We start from the raw sequence: 21,124 nt of genomic DNA, 5'->3' as shown, positions 1-21,124 counted from the left end.
CCCTCGGGATGGTTAAAGGATCGGGTTCCTGTAATGCGATTCGGGTTTCCTCCCGAACGCGTGTGTGTGTGCAAATGACGAGTGTCGTTGAAATAAATGATACACTGATGCAAGCTTGTTGTTCAAATAAAAAAGTATTTTGATTATTTCTAGAACAAAAAGAAATGCTATAACATATATCTATACAACCAAACATACAGGAACACCAATCTAAGAAATTCAGTTCTCCCAGCAATTTTATGATCATTGGCTATCGAACTAAAACTGCAAAAATAAATAATTACACATCCCTTGTTACAAGTGCAACTCCTACTCGATTTGGACCAACAATAGCCCCTCCTCTGCAACAACCCACCCATCACTTTCCTGTTGTAAGGATGGTGCACATCCCTTGTTAAAGAAAAAACATGATGTAAGCCATAAAATCATTTCAGTTGTTCAATAAAAACGCTCAGATCGGTAACCAAAAGCGGCTTCCCACCGTATGAGTATCTGCAAATGAGATAAACTCTTATAATAAGTAGACTTAGATCGGAAACTCAAATATTATATTTCAGAATTTTGCTGCCCTTATGGTTGTCGTTAACGTGCATAAAAGGGTGGTACATGGCGCTCACATGTTGACTTAATAGTGTCGGTTATTGAACTAAACAACCTTTTTATGCACGTTAACGAAAAACCTAAGGGCTGTCATTAGCAATGTCCTTTAGATTTAAATTGTTATTGTGATTAAAATGTTTGTGATTATAAAAGAATGACCCTGAAGCAAAATACCAGCTGACATCTTAGGCTTATAGGTGAGCATTTGTCAATAGCTTTAGAACAAGCGCGTGTTCTTTTAGTTTTGGAAGCAAAAGCTAATGTTGTAGCTTGAGTAAGCGCCTTACCTAAATCATCTAGATCCATTTCATCGTCTTCATCGTCAAAGTTGAATGAACACGGGTCATCTAACACCTTAGTGGTTAAAGGTGACGCACAAGAATCTTGATTTGCAGGCACGGATTTTTTATCATTGAAAGATCTTTAAACACGAAGAGCACGCCAGCTACAAAATAAAAAAATAAAAAAAAAACGACACACCCAAAATATGAACTTGAATCATGATGATTTGCAATTCTTAGTCAATAATTGACAAGTGAGTTTTAGATGTATAATGTACTCATGTGAGCATTAACATATCAAGAACGATAAAAACCAACAATAATAGCTTACCTAGTGGTCTCGCAAGTTGGTGCTAGACAAGATAATATATAAATTACACGCTCTTCTACCGTCAATATCTTGCTTGAAATCGGAGCATAAATCTGAGAAATAAAGCAGCTAAATTTAGTGTTACATAGATAAAAAGATCCCAAGACCAAAACTTTTATGAGCGCCATAGCAATGTTTAAACATTAACCTGGGCCACAAGACAAAGTTTCTGTTGACACGAATCGCACCTAAGAAGATCAGGTCTAACAGGCGATTCAACACAAGGCCAGTCCTGCAACAGGATTACAGTAGACTCATTATCAATAGAATCAGCAACAAGGCCAGTCCTGCAACAGGATTACAGTAGACTCATTATCAATAGAATCAGCAACAATCATCAATTAGATAACACGTCAAAACAGTTTGGTTCAAAAACATGTATGAGTCAGGGTCGGGTCGGGTCGGGGTCGACCAAAAACAAAACCCTATTTGTCAAAAAAGTTAAAAACTTTTTAAATAAATACTGATTATAATTATATATATTACTCCTATTACTTACAGGGAGTCCACCAATTTTAGAATCACTTCACTCATCTTCATTAACTAAATTCAATACAGCAACAACAACCCTAAACAAGTTTTACTATTAATTATTATCATCATAAATAACAACTGTATCATAATTCTGGGCAATTTTGTTTATTAATTGTGTAATTCAATGACTAAACAGCTAAAATTGAGTAAAATTAACAGGTATGCATACAACCATGACGAATACAACTCTGCATTTAAAAACTACACTTCGTATAAACATAACTAAACATTAAACGATACCGTTTTAGTATTTTCCAAAAGAGCAGAAGAAACCGGTGGCGGTGAAATGAGTAAGCACCAATTTTGTTCATCGTGTTTTCTTTTTGGTAAATTAAAATACAAAAACACCCCTAGACTATTGAAATGTTTCACTTTTAGTCCCTCCGTTACCGATACGGCAAATTTGATATAAACGTTTATACTTTCACAAACTCTTTAACATAAACCCTAATTTCATCCTAATTTATGAAATTTAGCGTGTAAATGGCAGCAATTAGACGCAGTACCATCTTCTTCACCTCTTCATCGAGTTATAACACTAATCATCAATTGTTACTCTATAATAATAATCATGAAAGATGGATCTCGACAACGATACACCTGAATCAATCATGGATGAATAAGATCAAAGGAGCCGGTGATAAAATTAAAGGTGTATTGACTGGTCAAAAACCTACTACATCCACTAACCAAGATGCAGCTTCGCAATCGTTCACTCTCTTGAGTAAGTAATTTGTTGTTTGTTAATTAGTTCAAAATTGGATCAGTTTAGCAAAATATTATTAAAAAATTTTGTTTTTTTTAACTGTATACATATATGACGATGGAGCTTCACCTGATCACACAGCTGGTTATGTATGGTGATTGGCTAATTACTGTATACATGTATGTATGTATGATGAGTGACGATTTTGTGGAGCGCTGTTATTGTCGTTGATTACTCCTTAGTAATTGTGAATTGAGCTAGAAACGACAATCTGTCTCTCTCTCTGTGTGTGTGTGTGTGTGTGTGTGTGTGTGTGTGTGATAGGTGATTTTGATATTCTGTTACGATACGTGATTATGCGTGCTTATAAGTGTTTGATGAGTGCAGAGTTTGCGGATGAGTTGAAAAATGCACGAAAGTTAGGTACATTCAAACAGTACATGGTTGGCAGAAGCAGTGAAGCCACATTTGCGGATGCGTTCGAGAAACAAGAGGCTATAATACGCTTTCTTGGGGGATTTGATAATACTGGAGAGGTTGTCACTTACTAGTATGGTCATTTGTCTACTTTTATTTCATAGGGTTCAAATGAATAATATACTCGTTCGCAAGCATAGATAGTTATATATATATATATATATATATATATATATATATATATATATATTCTAAGATTTTATGTTGATTATACTATTGTCTTAGTTTAATAGTTTTGGCTGATTTTAGCCTTTATGTGCTGTAAATGTAGAATATTCAACCTAGTCAAAAGCAAGAAGCAGCAAAAAAATTGAATTGCACAATAGCTGATGTTGAAAACACTTTAGCTAAATTCACTTGGGCCAAAGAAGCTCAGAGGAAGATTGAAAAGTTAAAGGAAGATGGAAAGCCGATGCCAAAGAGCTTAGCTGAGGTATCGTTAAATTTCGTTAACTAGACAAACATATATTGTACTTCATATTAGTGAAACATGGTTGATGAATATGATGGAGTAAAAAGCAATTCGTGAAGAATGTGAGGGGCCTAGGATCCAATTGATTAAGGATCCAAATGATTTATGTGATGCATGAACAACCATATTTCATTAACTTTTGTAATATGTGTTGTAGCATAATCCAGGAATTCATTATCTTAATTTTATTCATATTTTTATGTAGGTTCAAAAGATAATGGGATCAACACCAATGGACGTTGCTCAGTCAAACATGGCTAAGAGTGGACAAATAAGCAGAAATGCTCTCTGTCCTTGTGGATCTAAAAAGAGATATAAGCGGTACATTTTCCTTTCATAGGGGTATATTAGTTCTCTATGCTGGCCTAAAAGCTAAATTTAGTTTTCATCGTATAAGAATTTTTTATACAACATTATTTATCTTTCATTATTTTCGGGAATATCTGTATGTTCTTAAGGTCTGGAACTGGCCAAGTATATATGTTGATATGAATGTCATTAAGGGTTTATCCGAAATTATAAATCTCAAATTTCTCAATATCTAATTACATTTTTTGATTTGGGGTGCATGCATTGTTCAAGTTTTTGTACTTATTTAACCAGGATTTGCAATCTTTATTCTTTTACCATTTCCGACGAACAAACAAATAGTTTCCTGGATCTAACTATGTAATTTATCAGCTAATATGCCTCTGTTTTGCTGGTTATGAAGGTGTTGTGGGGCTTAATGGAGCACACTCAAAAATGTCTTTATTCCCTGAAGCAAAATACCAGCTGACATACTTTCGAATTGATCGTTTTCTGTATTCATGATTTGCTGGTATGTTCTATCATGAAATTTTCCTTCTAAAGACAAGTTTATCGACGTTAGCCTAGTAATGCAGCTGATTGTTCAATGGCAAATGAAAGTACATACAAATTGTTATTTTATTTATAGTGTTTTCCCTTCCTGACTTCCAGGAGTATTGTAGTTTTTGAAATAATTGATTTTGTCATAAGCCTACCAGTTTGGAGGCTAGCATGAGACAGTTAATAGATTATTATCAATAAAAAGATATCAAAACAGAAATTTTGAACTTTAAACATTTCTTTACATTTTGCAATCTCTGTCTGCTTTATAAGCAATTACTACACAAAGTTGTACATGAAAGGAAAAAGAAACAGGGGAGTACTGATGACTGTCTAGTGTAACCTGAATATGGTGGTGGCTACTTAGACCACACCCTATCTTATGCTAAACTCATCCGCCAAACTTGTTTCACGGCCGCCGATTCGTTCACAAGACAGACACTAAATTGTGATAGGTGTTCGTGAAATGAAACCTTGAGGGGAGTAGCGACAATGGTTGCGAAGGTGTGGGCCCCCGTGTTTTCATTTCTTGTACTCTGTTTTGTTTGTTGAACATTTGATATTTTTGTGGTATATATATGTGGGTATTGTTTAGTGATAATAGGTAGTGTTTACTTATTAGTGAAATGGGTTAATGGTGATGTGACATTGAAAAGTTCGGTGAAAACTGAGAAGTGTTAAGATAGGGAGCCGTCTTAGTAGTTATATTTTGCAAAATTACCTCTTGATTATCTGGAAACAGTTCAGTGCTCCGTAACGGGTCAATATAAGTATAAAATACCCAAATTGTTAAGTATTTCCATAGACAAAAGGACCTTAGGGAGTCAAGGATATTTACGGATGCAGGATTGAATAAGGTGCTGTTTGTTTTTTAAGATGTTTTGGTCTGAAGATCTGCGGACCATGTCTGTAAAGAAGATGTGGTCTAAAGGTCTGAATAGTGAAGACGGTTTGTTTTTATGTCTGCAAAATAATTTAATTCTGTCTGCAGCACTTAGAAGCATATTTCTAAGTCTGCGAGGCTGCAGACATAATAAGACATTATTTTATCTTATGTCTTCAGAAAAACAAACTGTCTGCAGTAAAAATGTCTGCAGGCGCGAAGCCATAAGACATAATAAGGTCTGCAGACAGAAAAACAAACAACACCAACTATCCTCGTTAGATAGAAAGAAAACGACGCCTAAAGTGGTTTATCTTATAAAATGTTAAATGGCTATAGCTGTATCTTCTTTTTAGGTGGCTTATAATCCTCTCATTGTCTTGGTAACTGCTAAGGGCATGTTTGGTTGAAAGCTTTTTGGAGTTTTTACGAGTTTTTAACTTCCAACTTTTATGAAAAAGTTTCTATTTAATAAAAGGTTTCGTTTGGTTAAAAGAGCTAAGTTTTTAGACGGAGAAAAAAAAAAAAAACTAGAAGCTAAAAACTAATAGAACTGGCGTTTTAGAAAAAGCTCTTTGCTTTTTGCCATTTTACTCTTATTTTAACACTTCCAACTACTTTTTCAAAAAGCTAAATACATATAAAAAGTTATCAGCTACCAAATACTAGCTATATAAGCTATCAACTACTAGCTAAAAGCTACCACTTATCAGCTATAATGTACTAACTACTCTAATTTTGTCAAACATACCCTTAACTCTTACGAGCCTTAATGTTGTGTTTGTTTTCTTGTTTAAGATGTTCTATAATGTTGATGTTTTTACCCTTCTAATTAGTCAGCTACTAAGGAAAGCAACCCAAATACCCAATGATGATAACTACTAGACTTAGAGATGTCAGTAAATGTATAATCTAGCCGACGAAAAATGATGACGCCTAATACAAATCGAGCATAACTTGAGTCTTGAAGAATCTTTTGTAGTGTGTAAACTTGTAAAACAGTTTTTTGGTGAATATGTAGCCAACCCCTAAGAAATTGTTCGGTGAACATGTCAACATTTTTTTTTTTTATTATTTTTTTATTTTTTTATTTTTTTATTTTTTTTTTGTGTGTGCTAATAAGTTTTTTGTACTCGAAAATCATGGTAGACCCACAATCACTAATCCTGAAACATTGCAAACATGCAACATTTACTGGCCAGAAATACAAGACCAAGTCATGCACCTATATATTTGTTTGAACCCACCACTTGTCAACACCCTGTTATAAACATAATTATGCGTTGATAATGCTTTTCTAATGTAAAAACACATCGTTAAAAACTTTCTGAAACATAATTGTAATAAATTAGGTATCTGTTTGGTAATAGTAGATTACGAAAATATAAACAAGATGAGTCAAGAACAACTTATGAAACCTCAATTTGAGGAAGAAGCTCAAGCATCCCATAACCAAGAGCGTAAGGATATCCAAGAAACGAGCGACGAAGCCCAGGTGGGTTGTCTTATATATATAGCAAGCATACATTAAGCATCAATTACGCTAAATGTTAAGGATTTAAAATTTAAAATAATTACGCATTTGCTTTTTATGGCAACAATACAGAGAGGGCATAGAATTTTATGGCAACCACAGTTAAGAAAAATGAAATGATATAAAAAGCACATATATTTGCACTTCTATATATAGATTCATTCTATGAAAAAACGACTCCAATCCTTTAAGATTGTTCAAACTGTGAAGAAAACATAATTTTAAAAGTTTGTAAGATTAAATTTTTATGGAAAAATTGTGATGTTAATGATTTGGATATAAATAAATGTGAAGGATGGTAGGAAAAACAGTGAGCAAGCATCATCACCAGCAGCATCAGAACGAATATTCGAACAAGGAAACATAACAATTGGAGAAGCACTTGAAGCCACAGCTTTAACAGCAGGAAACAGAGCCGTTGATTATAGCGATGCTGCTGCAATACAAGCAGCCGAGGTGAGAGCCACTGGTCGCACCAATATTGTCCCTGGTGGCGTTGCTGCTGCTGCTCAATCGGCTGCCACTAGAAACGCTCGTGTCACACGAGAAGATGATAAAACTAAGTTGAAGGAGATTCTAGCGGTAAGTACACATCACTTTTTTTTATCCGTTTTCATGAAAATTTCTCAAGTTATTTCTCGATATATTTTTATTTCTAACGGGCCAAAGCGAATCGTGAGGATGTCAAGTATGTTGTTGACGACACAATTAATAGGCGCACTAACCAAACCATCACATCACAAGATGGCCTAATGGTTGATGTCCTGAATGGAATAGATCGGTACGGACTACGAACCGTACCGTACTGAAACCGAAAATTCCGAAATCGAAAATGGACAGTTCCAAGAACCGAATACCAAATCGATTTATGAAAGGGGTGCCGGTTTTGTTTTCGGTTCGGGATGCGTTTTTTCGTTATTATACCCTAGAAACTGAAAATTGGCTTTCGGGGTTAACTGATATGTGAAACTTTCATCTATTTTTGTTGGTAAGTTAAACGAATGTGAAAACATTTTCTGTTCATTTATATTTTATGAGCAAACATAAGACGTTCATTAATTTGGTATTCACGTTCGATTTACGGGTACCAAAAGTGAACTCGTCCCAAATTAAGAACCGAAACCGAATTCCCATTAGTTCGGTTTTCGGCATCGGTATCACTTTGGTTTCGGTTTTTGTGATCATGCCTAGTACTCCTACTATCCTCGTAAGAAGTTTTACGTTCAAATCTCACTGGCAACTCATCTATAGGTGACAAAGGAAAATGTCATAAACGATCATGAGATAACCCATATATGCCACGTACATATAACATATTAGTATATAAAAAAATACTTGCCCTCTCCAAATTATCTAAACAAGATAAATCATATCCGTTTTATATTAACCTTTCTTCGAAGGATTCACCATTTTTCAATATTAAACGAATAGTTTAAAGTTACACTCGTTTATAAATGTCGAAAAAATGTGAACATATTTGATGTGAAACAGGAAGCAACTTCAAAGCTACCATCAGACAAGCCAGTGACACGTAGGGATGCCGAGGGAGTAATTGGAGCCGAATTAAGAAATGATCCGAACTTAACCACTCGCCCTGGTGGCGTTGCAGCTTCGCTAGCTGCGGCAGCAAGGATAAATCAAAATTACCAGGGTTCACCAACCAAACAATGAAGTTCAACTATATTATAATAAAATTTGGCTTCGTTTTCTTTCTAATAACAAGAAGATTTAATTAAATTTAATGTATATTTGATGTATGTTTATTGAATCACACAATGTATAGTAATTTTATACCAAGAGATAGATTTGTTTGTTTTGAATATATAGTTATGATTGAAATGAAGAGCCACTTTGGTAATTTGATCTCGTTGGCAATTGAGAAATGTAGACACTAACCGTAGGTTATATAGGGTTAGTGATAAATCACTAAAGTTAGTTAAAAACGAAATGTGTTTAAAATTTAGAAATCATTTGGAAGTGGATTTATGTTATCGTTTAAAGTTTAGCGTTTTTTGAATCAAAAACCTTTGAAAAGGTTAATCTGGAATAATTTGATTAAAATTTTGTCAAAGTGAGCTTTAATTAAATGATCAATTGGATATTTGGATAAATGAGTTAGTAGTATTACTAAAAAATAACTTTTGAAACCATTTTTCCATCATAGTGAGTGATGTTTATCATCTTAAATAGCTGATAAGAAAAACTCAAACTCATGACCTCAAGATCAGAAGAGCTCATTGGTACCGTTAGGACAAAGGCCTTTTGGTGTGTGACAAAAACTCTTATTCTATCCGTATGATCCTTGTCTTCTTCTTGGTCCGGTACTTGTCTCTGCATTTGACTTTCATCACTGACACCACTTTGTCTTCATTTCATTTTTGTGAAAAAGTTTCCATACAAAGACGGAGGAAGACGAACTTTGGTGAGTCAGCTTAACTATAATTATTTGTTATGTTTTGTTTTGTGTTATAATAAATGCATTATTGGTATGTGTTCGGTCCAAAAAAATTCACATCTTTAGTCATTAAATGTCAGAAGTCTGTCAATATTCAGTTTTTCAGAGAAAATATTAACGTGACGTTGAGTGATATGTAACATCCGTGTTACATCCGTCTCACATCGGTTGGAGAGGGGAACGAAACATGCCTTATAAGGGTGTGGAGACCTTTCCTAACATGACGCGTTTTGGGACCACAAGTGCAGCAGATCCCATGAGAACTCTGCAGTTAAGCGTGCTCAGGCGAGAGCACTACCAGGATGGGTGACCTCCTGGAAAAGTGTTCGTCGTGTGTGGTCGCCAAGAAAAATCCGTGAGCAACCTACGGGGGGGACAAGGGTACGTCCCTATCTCTGCAAAGCGGACAATATCATGCTACGGGGAACGTTTTACCTGGGGTATCACATGATAGTCCCCTTTAAAGTTGTAAGTTTATGAATATAGTTTTTTTTTTTTTTTTTTTTTTTTTTTTTTTGGTAAGCAAGGAAACCCTCCTATGAACGAGCATATTGGCTCCCCCATAGAAGGTAAAACATCGGGTAATTAAGCCCCCCGAGCGCGAGACCTGGTACCGGATGAATTGCGCATTATGCGCACCCTCTAGTCACACTTCATTTTTGAACAATTTGGCATAGCCAGAAATTGAACCCGGATGGTGTGCTTCATTGGGCAACTCGGTGGTCACTCAGACAAGCCTGAATGGTTTATGAATTTAGTTATAGTCAAGGGGTTTCTCGATTTTGAAATGAAATGTGAATCAGTATCATCTCATTTTCTGTTGTTATATATATATATATATATATATATATATATATATATATATATATATATATATATATATATATATATATATATATATATATATATATATATATATATATATATAAACTTGTTCATGCTTATCAATTTATCACTTAGTTTGGTTGGAAATAATAATATAATTTTATCATTTATTTTTCTTTCTAATCAAGCCATAACTATCAAAGACTTGTTCATGTTTTTGAGTCTTTCTTGTAAATTGATACAGTAGTTGTTTAAAGTTCAAACACGCCATGTAGCCAGTCAATATGAGTTATTATCACATGTGATATGTCTAATCCAAGAGAGAGAGGAAAAAAACATGATTTTCATAGTATAATTTTTTTCAACGGCAAATGAAATTTTTTTCAAGATGAGCTAAGAAAAAGGGAACTTTTATTAAGAAACTAGTAAGAGCTAGAAAACAAAAAATCTTAGTACAATTTTAATTTATTTATTTATTTTTTTTATGGCAAAAAACTAGAACTTATATAAAAACTCGTGAACTATCATCGAAAAGATGAAACCACGAAACAATTACAACCTAAGGCACCAAAGCCGCCTAACGAAACTAACACTAAACCAACCACTAAACGGGACCTACGCTAAAAGAACAAAACATCCGACAACTTATGATAACTAACACCACCACCATACAACTCAAAGGCGCAACACGGAAAAAAGCAAAATAAATAACAAAAACAAAAAACACCTGCAACAAGTCAAATCCCTTTACATTAAACCTCTTCAACTCCTACCATGAACCTTTCGAACCTTAGGCTTTCTTTTTTGTTTTTGCGTTACCTTTGAACCCACAATCGAATTAAGCAATTTCCCTTCAACCTAAATATCTTTAAGGTCCTTCCTAGCCTCGTAGTACAATTTTTATAATCTTCGTTTCTAGAATATTTGATTTCAAAGAATGTGAGGGAAAAATGAGAACTTTACTAAAAGGACTTAATACACCGTAAATTAATCTCTCCCTTTAATTTTTTATATTCTCCTCATATTCCCTGCAAACTCAACTCTATGTTAAATATATTTCAAATTATGTTTTCTTTATAAAACCCCTTTATTATAAGTTTGAAGTATATAAAGCTATGCTTATATTCCAAAGGTTTTTACTCAATCGTATAAATAAAAGTTTATATTTAATCAGATATATTCAAGCATGTCAACTCCACGTTGTACATTTTGAAGCATACAGAGCTCTGCTTTATATAAGATTAAAATATAGTTACTTTATTCCTTTGTTTATTACGTAGTACAAGTATAAGAATACAACTCCATATATATCTATAACTAATTACATATGGTACTAAAATTGACATGCTCGTATTTGTTTAAAGCAATCGTGTCCCACATCATGTATTTAAAATACATATAAGGCTCATTATTAATACTCCAAGTTAGGTTTTATTATTTTATTCAGATGATCAGGCCTCACCACAATACATACAACTCATTTAATCAAACAAATTTAAACATCACATGCATAATTATTTAAAACATATACAAGTATAAAAAATTATGTTGTGATTTGTAAATTTACAATAAATACATGTACAAATGACATGCATGCCTAAATAATGATCAAACTAAGAGGAAAACTTATATGCTCTGTCCTTGGGAGTTAGGACAGAAGAACACTACACAAAACTGGCACAACAAGAAATTATATCTCTAGCAACCTAAAGAATATGAACAAATGAAAACAAAATTGAATAAACAATAAACAATAACAGGATATATCAAAACAAACACAAGTCACCTATGGAGTTGGTTCATTTCGATTTCTTCATTTCTTGAATGTATTAGATCGTCAAGTTTCTCGGCCTCACCCGCTATTTGAATGTCACTTGGTCTAAAATGTTGCACCAATGTTTTTATAACAAAACGCGGTATTAGAGAAGCTACAATGATCCCAATCAAACAAAACCAGAACTTCCCGTCGCCTGCAAGATTAAAGATTGCCCTGCAAACATGCAACAAAACGAATATTTTGAGTTATTGAGTTAGCTGGTGTTTAAATGTGCATTGTGAAAATGAATGCATAATCACGTAATCAGCTGTAATGAAACATGTAAAGGTTAATATTCAAATGTCCTATTGATATTTGAGGTTGTAACAATTAGACATTCAGATGCTCAACTATGATGAATTAAAATTACTTAACTATTCAAAATGGCCAACAAGGACATTTTATGTGAAACAAAACGTACATTATGCTAATTAGGATATAAGATATTTGGTTATCTAAGGGTATGCTTGACAAAACTCGATGGTAGCTTGTAGTTTATAGCTAGCTGATAGTTGGTAGCTAGTAGTTTTTTATATGTATTTAGGTGTTTGGCAGAGTAGTTGGAACTGTTAAAATAAAGAGTAAATGACAAAAACCTAGGAGCTTTTTCTTGAATGCTAGTTCTAGTATCTTTTAGCTTTTAGCTTTTTTTGTCCGTCTAAAAACTTTAAGCTCTTTTAACCAAACGAAGCTTTTTATTAGATATGGGCTTTTTCATAAAAGCTAGAAGCTCCTAAAAGCTCGTATCCAAACATACCCTAAAACTAATATTTGAACCTTAATAAGTTGATAACCATAACAAAACCAGTTTATCCAAGTATAAAAAATAAAAGAAAAAAGAAACTGACAAGTGATGATAATAATCAGATAATCAAGTTCCAGATGCATACCAGTATCCGGGCAAGATGGGGATAGCATCAATAATGATAACACAAATAATGGTTGCAACAATAGAGCCCCAAATCGATGCATGAATGATCCAGTTCCAAGTGGTTACATCCATGGCTAAATGAAGATTGACCAAAAAGACAACCGCAAGTGTCCAAAGATCACCTATGCTTGAACCATCAACGTCAGTTTTCCAGTATGCTAATAAGGGAACAAAAAAGGCGACTATACTCTGCCACAACGTGTCTCCTACTGTAAGCCAAAATAATTTCCCATTGTAGCTTTCTTGTTTTTGTCCAGCCCCATAAAGCTGAGGGAATTTCAACAGAGATGTTCGTTCAAGATCCTTATCGAGAATGCCAACGACGATCGTGGGTATAGCTGTATAGATTACAGAATATAACACACTGCTCCATTCATTTATTGCCGTTGTTAATGTGAAGGCGGTAAACAATGCATACCTGGATAGAAACACGTGAAAATTAGAAAAATAATGGATTTTTTTTATTGTAGTGTCCATTTTGATTAGTTTACTTATGAATAGACTGATTCTGGTAATGTTTTATATCTAATGGGTTGAAGAGGTAAACTGAGAAAACATCCTAGAATAAACTTAAGGATTTTGTTAAGGGATGTCGTTAACGCGCTTTAAACAGTTGTACATAGTACATAGCAATTACTACTTATTAATTTAGTGGTGGTTGTTACATGAATGTACAACTGTTTAAAGCGTGTTAACGAAAGCCCTCAGCCCTTAGGGGGCTGTCGTAAGCAAAATCTTAAACTTAATTCAAAACATAGGCTTTTGTTGACATAATGTAAGTTCTGACATGCTCATTATTAATAGTGAAAAATCCAATACTAGGGAGGGTTTCAAGTCAGCTCATTCGTAACGCATTGCCAGCCACTAAAATCACCCATTTCGACTTGTGACCCAACCCACCCGGTCCCTCTATGTTGTTAACAAACTTACCAGAATAAGACAAGGACGAAAACAGCATTCCTGTAGAAATTGTAAAGTATCATGTAACCCATTCGTTGATAATTCCAATGTCCGTGGACCAACAAAAGAGGAACCAGAAACCGGAACTGAGCCATAGCAAAATCCGACGCCATGACAGCCTGTCGACCCTCTTGGCCACTGATGCCAATTCCAACGTCAGCCTTTTGGATCATCGAAACATCATTAGCACCTGGAACACAAATTCTGCTTAATCAAAAATGATACTTCATGGTTTGAAAAAGTATAGTTATTAAATGGTGGAAATTAATTTATGTCAGTGGAACAGAAATGGTGCCTACCATCGCCAATTGCAAGGGTTAAGTCATCTGTTCTTTTCCTTATCAGCATAACGATCCCAGCTTTTTGCAGTGGAGCCACACGACAACATAGAACCACAGCACATTTACTGGCTAACTCAAATAGCTGATATAAACAAAGAGGTAAGAATCACAGTAAAAACTCTAAATAGCAATAACGACCCATTTACTTATGATTTGATCAATTAATCTTACGTTTTGTCTCTAACGGGTCAAGTAGGTCAAATTATTAGTTAAAAGGCAAGTGTAATATGAAACCATCTCAAGTTCTCAACGTAGCCTAGTGGTTTGAATCCTGATATCCTCAAAAGAGGCCTCAGGTCAGACCTCACTAGCAGGATATATTAGGGTGGCCAGCGAAAGGGTCGGAAACATTCACCGGATAACTAGTTTAGGCCGCATACATCCGAGTGAAAATACTGAAACCTTATCAAGTTACCCGTTTACCCAAGTGTAGTTTGAAATGTTTATACAATTTTAGGACCAAAAAGTGTTTATGGTAAAATATTATCCTTTTGACCCTAACCAGTTTTACTGACTACCCAATCCGCCCATTTTGCCAATTCTAATAGCTCATAACATATAAACTTGAGGGCTAGCATATTCACCTGATCTTCGAGTTCAGAATCAAGGATATATACGAGACTTGTTCCATCAATAATCAAGGCAAGAAGCCTTGCACTTTCTCCTGACGAAATAGCTTTGCGAGACATATTCAATGCATCTTCCAGGCTCCTTTTGCACGATTCTGTAGAATTATTGTTTATCACAATCTTTGTCATCTTGCTTGTTAAGAGCTTTGAAGAATATCCAATTGAAATAGCGGTTTCTTGCTTATCACCCGTTAAAACCCAAACTTTTATGTTTGCCATTCTTAAAGACTCAATTGCTTCTGGCACACCTTGTTGCAATTTATCTTCAATACCAGAAGCTCCCAATATGCTGAGACCGGTCTCTAAATTAATCGCAACTCTTTTTAGTAGCCGGGCCCTACCTAATAAAGCACTGGTTGCAGATTCATATGATGATCGCCATTCTTCAAATTCATGAGAACTCATTCCTCGCATTCCAATAACAAGGGTTCTTAACCCAACTGAAGAATACGTATGAAGATGAGCTTCAGTTGCTGTTACTACATCTGAGTTCATTGATTTATCTATAACATTGAACATGGTTGTATCGGCTCCTTTAACAAAGACTTTTACTGTATTGTCGGGAGATCCTAATATCACAGACATCCTTTTCCGTTCACTATCAAACTCATGCATTCCGAGAACATTAAACCTGCAATGTCATGATCAAAGTTCATCAATAAGAACAGTTCGGTGTTGTTTGTTTGTTAAAATGTTTTTGTATGAAGATTTGCGGACCATGTCTGTAGATGTGGTCTAAAAGCATGTATGCTGATAGTGAAGACTGTTTGTTTATACGTTTGCAAAATAACTTAATCCCGTTGCAGCACTAAGGAGCATATTGCTAAGTGACTAAGTCTACGAGTTTTCAGACTGAATAAGACATTATTTTATCTTATGTATTCAGAAATACAAATAGTTTGTAGTAAAAACGTCTACGGGAGACCAGAATTAAGACATAATAAGATTTGCATACATAAAAACAAACATCTTAATAGATTTATTATGTCAGTGTTTTGATCGCAGGCATAATTAAATAGTGCTATCTTTCTATATAATACATAAGAATGATACAACTGAATTTGTTCCAATGTACCTTTGTCTATCTCCATGAATATCAATAACTATGTGGCCAGACGTTCGTTCAATAAGCATAAAACCATAAGCAGCAGCAGCATAAACGAGTGCCTGTTCATCTGGAGATTCCCCTTGATAATCAATCAACTTCTCAACAGGATCATCTGTATCACCCACAATCGGCACGATTGTGTTACAGGCAGCCAATGCTAAGAAGAAATTGTAAATCTTTTTGCCGATCTCTGTGTCATTTCCAGTTTGTGCTAACCGAACTAGCTCCCTGTCAACCCACACCTTCATTTTCGGCCTCAAAATCAACCCGTCAACTGAAAAAACATAAGAAACGGGTTAGCTGTCACTACAAACGATTATTTGTTCTATAAAAATGAGATCTTTCATCTTTATTACCTTTTGCATAGTATCCCCCTTGTTCTTCATAAAACTCTGTTTTCTCCCCATCATAATTTACACCAGAAATGCTTGCATACTGAAACTCCATCTTGTTTTCAGTCAGTGTACCAGTTTTATCAGAAAACACATACTTCACTTGACCTAAATCCTCATTCATATTCAACGCTCGACACTGAAACCTTGAATCTGATGATTTATCATACATGTTATCATCATTAATCATGAAGTAAGCCTGACCAATTCTTACAAGCTCCATAGATATGTACAAAGCTATCGGTATCATAATCTGATAAACAATCACCGCCATAAGAAATGTAAAGAAAATCTCCATCCCCAACCCATAATACTTATAATTATCTTCTTCTTCCTTAGAGTAATCCTTCTTTCTGTAAAACTGCATTAAATCAAGTTCCTCCCTATGTCGCCTCAACCAAACACCAGCACATGTAGCCACAATCGAACACAACCCAACAAGAAAAAACGATAAAAAGATAATTTCCCTATTCATTCGGGTCTCAAGATGGCTCCTTTTTGACTGTGCACCAGAATTATTAAGCATAACTTTAGTTTCCATACCAGTATACACCACAACTCCAACAGCCCAGCTCGTATTCTTGAGCACACAACCACGAAGAACAATATTCGACGGACCAAGCGACACACGCTTCTGATCAACTTCCATAGTAGCCAAGAAACCGTAAATATTCCTATTAGGCTTTTCACACTTAATGACCCCATTAATCTTTTCGTCATCATTAACTCTAGAAATAGTTTCCTGTTTTGCATACCGTGTTTTTAAATTCGACTCACCATCTAAATTTATAGTCTGGATGTAAGCAACACCAGTCGGATCACTAGTCGAAAGAAGCACAATATCACAAGGAATCGTTTCGTTTGCAGAAAACTTAATAACTTCGCCTACTCGAATATCTTTCCATCTTTTAGCTTCGAACGAATTGTTAACTAAAACCAACGATGTCCTATTGTTTTCGATCCGGTCAGACCTATGTCGTCTCCAATCTTCATACGCATCTTTAACAGCAGTAACTAATAACACCATAGTTAACGGCAATATCGAAGCAAATCGACCGAAAACCGCAAGCTGTGGAAGCTGATTAAGTACAGCAATAATAAGAAAATACACATATGCAACCCTATGAAACTGCTCAAATAAATTTCTAGGTAAAAAAGTTAACACAGAATACTTGCTAGTTCTAATTGAATTACTAGCAGATTCAAGCATTTCATTCGTTTTAAACGGATCGTTAACGTAAATTAACCTCGAATCCTCATCACTAATCTCTTTTTGTGACGTGGACATACTACCCGATCCACGACTTCTATTAGATCCGAACTTAACACTCTTTGATTTCGACTCAACAAACTCAACTTCCTTAATTGAATTCGCACGTAAACTGCTCGACGAAATGCCTCTGAGAGAAGATGAGGTTTTCGATTCGTCCACGTGAGAATGAACATCAACAACAACGCGCTTGTTTCCATCCGAACTCAATTCGGTTGACGATGATGAGTGATCAGACGTCATGATCTAAACACATCAAAAACTAACACACTGTATCTATAATAATTCTATATTTTATATGATATTCAAATACAAGTTATACTATAATTGAGAATAAATTGATGATTGATGAATGGATATACGCAAATTGAGATTGAGGAGATGATAATTTATAATTATAACGATAAAAAAAAATTAAAAGTCAAAGAAATTGATCGTAGTAGATGAAGATGGCGGCTAATAAACGAAGAATAATATTGAAATGTATGCAAGTAATGATTAATATTATGGCGTTCTGGAAGGGGGAAGTAAGTCATGTTTGTTCCACGAGACTGGTTGTTTAAGTTCAAATGGAAAAAATGGAGGTTATTTTAACAAGGTGTGGGCTCAGGGACTAGAAGAAGACACATAGTAGTTGTATAATTTATGACTCAGGCGCCCAAAATTGACTTTGAACAAGGAATCTTCTTTGAATTTATAAGATTTTTTTTATTCAATTAATTAATCAATATTTATCTCTGAATTTTACGTAATTTACATTCTAGAATAGGTCCTTTCTTCTACGACACATCCAATGAAACCTATTTAGATGTGAATATGTGAATATGAGAATATGCTGTAACGTTACACACCAGCTTTTGATCCATACACACCTAATTTAATAACATGTTCTATTCACTCGGTACCAGGTCTCGTTTTTACCTTCTATGGAGGAGTCAATGTGCTCGTTCCTAAGAGGGTTTCAGTGCTTACCCAAAAAAATTTAATAATATGTTCTTACTTACAATAATAGTGGTTCAAGATAAATTTAAAGATATAATTATAAATTTTATAGTAAAAATGTGTATGGATCAAAAACTGATGTGTGAGTATCACATCCCTTGTGTAATACTGAAAATTTATGTTAAATAGCTTAAACAACTTAAATTTGTCAAAGACTTTTTTATTTGGATGATATGACCTCTTAATTTGTTAGACCGAGTGGAGAGAAAAAAGCTTGCGCATTTAGTGGCGGATGCAAGAATTTTTTCATTGGGGGAGAATTTTTTTTTAAAAGTGTAGCAATTTTTTGGGCAAAATATGAAGGTTTTTGGTAAAACACTGAGGTTTTTGGACAAAATACGGAGACTTTTGGGCAAAATACGAAGATTTTTGGGCCAAAATATTGTGACTTTTGGGGGAAAAAATCCACTTAGGGCAAAATCAAAAAAATTCAAAATTTTTGTACTAAAAATTACAAATCCACTTTAGGCTGCAGCGGGAAGACGTTTGTAGCACTACATGGTTCCACCATATAAATTAAAAAACATGTGCTTTTAAAAAAAATAGAAAAAACATGTGCTTTTAAAAGAAAATAGAAAAAAACATGTGCTTTTCAAAAAAAAAAAAAAAAAAAAAGTTTAAAAATCTTGTACTCTGTAGTTTATAATTACAAGACACATATCAAAAATTAAAAAAAATAAGAAATATTAAATTTAATATAATTAAGAAGTATAAAAACTTGAGAAAAAAAAAGATGAGGCTCGTGACCACATATATGCATAAAAAAATGGGGGAAAAACCCCAAAATCAAACGTCAACGTATTGATTAAAATCGTAATATGTAATGAAAGGACCCGTTCATATCGATTATAAACGATTCACAATAGTTGATTTCATTGTGAGGTACTTGACCTCTATATGATACATTTTACAAACATTGCATTCGTTTTTAAAAGACAAACTTTCATTACATCGAAAGTTGACGGCATGCATACCATTTCATAATACATCCAACTATATTTGACTTAGAAATAATTTTGATGAACTCAACGACTCGAATGCAACGTCTTTTGAAATATGCCATGAATGACTTCAAGTAATATCTCTAAAATGAGCAAATGCACAGCGGAAGATTTCTTTCAAACCTGAGAATAAACATGCTTTCAAGTGTCAACCAAAAGGTTGGTGAGTTCATTTGTTTATCATAAACATTCATTTCCATCATTTTAATAGACCACAAGATTTCATATATTTAATTGTACACGTAACCCGAGTACAAAATAACACGTGTAACCCGCGAATTAAAAATCATTCATATGGTGAATGCTTGATAACCGACTTAACTTTAATGCATAGAATATCCCCAAACAGAACCTCTCGTATGTATAATAATAATAATCTCGAAGTACTAAAGCATCCGTACCCCGGATGGGACTTGTCGAGGTCCCTAGATCTATCTTTAGGATTCGCGTCAATTAGGGGCCATACTCGTTTCCTAATTATTATGTTACCAAGCTAAAAAGGGGTGATATTCAATATTCATAATCCAGCCACAGAATGTAATTTTTGATCACTTGTGTCTATTTCGTAAAATATTAGTAAAATCAGCGCATGTATTCTCAGTCCAAAAAATATATATAAAAAGGGAGTAATGAAACTCATGATACAATATTTTGTAGTAAAAATATGCATACGACGGAATTGAACAATGCAGGGTTGGCCTTAGATTCACGAACATATATCAGTCATGTATATATATATTAACACACATAACTGTAATCGATTAAAATTATACAGATATAATTTTATTAATTATATTATTAATACATATGTTTCATATTTTCATTTTATATGTTTTTAAATAAATACTTAATATATTATATATCAGATTTAAAGTATATGATATGTCATTTATAATAAATATCATATATCATTATTTAGAAATATCATATCATGTATTAAAACTTAATATATGTTTATTTTCAATATTTGAAATAAGTATTTAATATCATTTTAAAAAGATAAATTATCAATGTTAATATGTTAATTTAAAGTATTTTAGTATTAGTAATAATAATCATAAAAATAATGATATTAGTATTAGTATTAATAACTTTAATAATAATTGTAGTGATAATAAGGTTACTAAAAATAATATTGCTAATGATAATAATAATAATAATAATAATAATAATAATAATAATAATAATAATAATAATAATAATAATAATAATAATAATAATAATGATAGTTTTTACTGATAACAACATAATAATTTTAGTAAAAAATTTACTTTAAATGATAATACTAAATTTATTCTTTTTTTTTATTAAAAAGATAGATTTGAAAATTAATAATACTTTTGCTATCAATAATAGGTTTAATACTAACAACACTAATAATCATATTAATAATGATAATAATTTTAATATTATCAATAATAATAACAATAATAATAATAATCAGATTAATAATAATAATAATAATAATAATAATAATAATAATAATAATAATAATAATAATAATAATAATAATAATAATAGAAATAAAAATAAGAGATTATACCCCTTGGAAAGCTTTTATAAAAAGAATTGCCCCAGACCAGGCTCGAACTCGAGACCTCTCGCTTAAACACAACACTCCTAACCCTTAGACCATTTGCGTTTTTTTGGATTTAAACCCATCAAATAATAATAATATAACTCGTACT

At 33.5% G+C, this 21,124-nt stretch overlaps 3 protein-coding genes and 1 pseudogene across 3 annotated transcripts; 2 read left to right on the top strand and 2 right to left on the bottom strand.

Annotated features, from left to right (window-relative positions):
• Positions 1–206: 206 nt before the first annotated feature.
• Positions 207–2,096, bottom strand: LOC139900320 (uncharacterized; annotated as a pseudogene).
• Positions 2,097–2,228: 132 nt separating this feature from the next.
• On the top strand, positions 2,229–4,488 carry LOC139896701 (uncharacterized). Its single transcript, XM_071879338.1, has 5 exons — positions 2,229–2,509; positions 2,879–3,027; positions 3,240–3,401; positions 3,646–3,761; positions 4,153–4,488. The coding sequence occupies exons 1-5, from the start codon at positions 2,269–2,271 to the stop codon at positions 4,166–4,168; spliced, it is 684 nt and encodes a 227-aa protein (XP_071735439.1). The 5' UTR covers positions 2,229–2,268; the 3' UTR covers positions 4,169–4,488.
• Positions 4,489–6,487: 1,999 nt separating this feature from the next.
• LOC139896700 (late embryogenesis abundant protein 47) lies at positions 6,488–8,424 on the top strand. Its single transcript, XM_071879337.1, has 3 exons — positions 6,488–6,667; positions 7,001–7,288; positions 8,198–8,424. The coding sequence occupies exons 1-3, from the start codon at positions 6,566–6,568 to the stop codon at positions 8,375–8,377; spliced, it is 570 nt and encodes a 189-aa protein (XP_071735438.1). The 5' UTR covers positions 6,488–6,565; the 3' UTR covers positions 8,378–8,424.
• Positions 8,425–11,457: 3,033 nt separating this feature from the next.
• LOC139901628 (phospholipid-transporting ATPase 1-like) lies at positions 11,458–17,994 on the bottom strand. Its single transcript, XM_071884321.1, has 7 exons — positions 16,128–17,994; positions 15,739–16,045; positions 14,619–15,294; positions 13,993–14,116; positions 13,664–13,883; positions 12,693–13,151; positions 11,458–11,976 (listed from the first exon to the last, which is right to left on the bottom strand). Exons 1-7 carry the CDS (start codon positions 17,674–17,676, stop codon positions 11,769–11,771), a joined length of 3,543 nt encoding a protein of 1,180 aa, XP_071740422.1. The 5' UTR covers positions 17,677–17,994; the 3' UTR covers positions 11,458–11,768.
• Between the last annotated feature and the right edge of the window lie 3,130 nt (positions 17,995–21,124).

Source organism: Rutidosis leptorrhynchoides, chromosome 3 (assembly GCF_046630445.1).
Source record: "Rutidosis leptorrhynchoides isolate AG116_Rl617_1_P2 chromosome 3, CSIRO_AGI_Rlap_v1, whole genome shotgun sequence".
NCBI lineage: Eukaryota > Viridiplantae > Streptophyta > Magnoliopsida > Asterales > Asteraceae > Rutidosis > Rutidosis leptorrhynchoides.
Note: the sequence above shows the minus strand (reverse complement) of the source record. Positions and strands in the feature narration are given on the sequence as shown.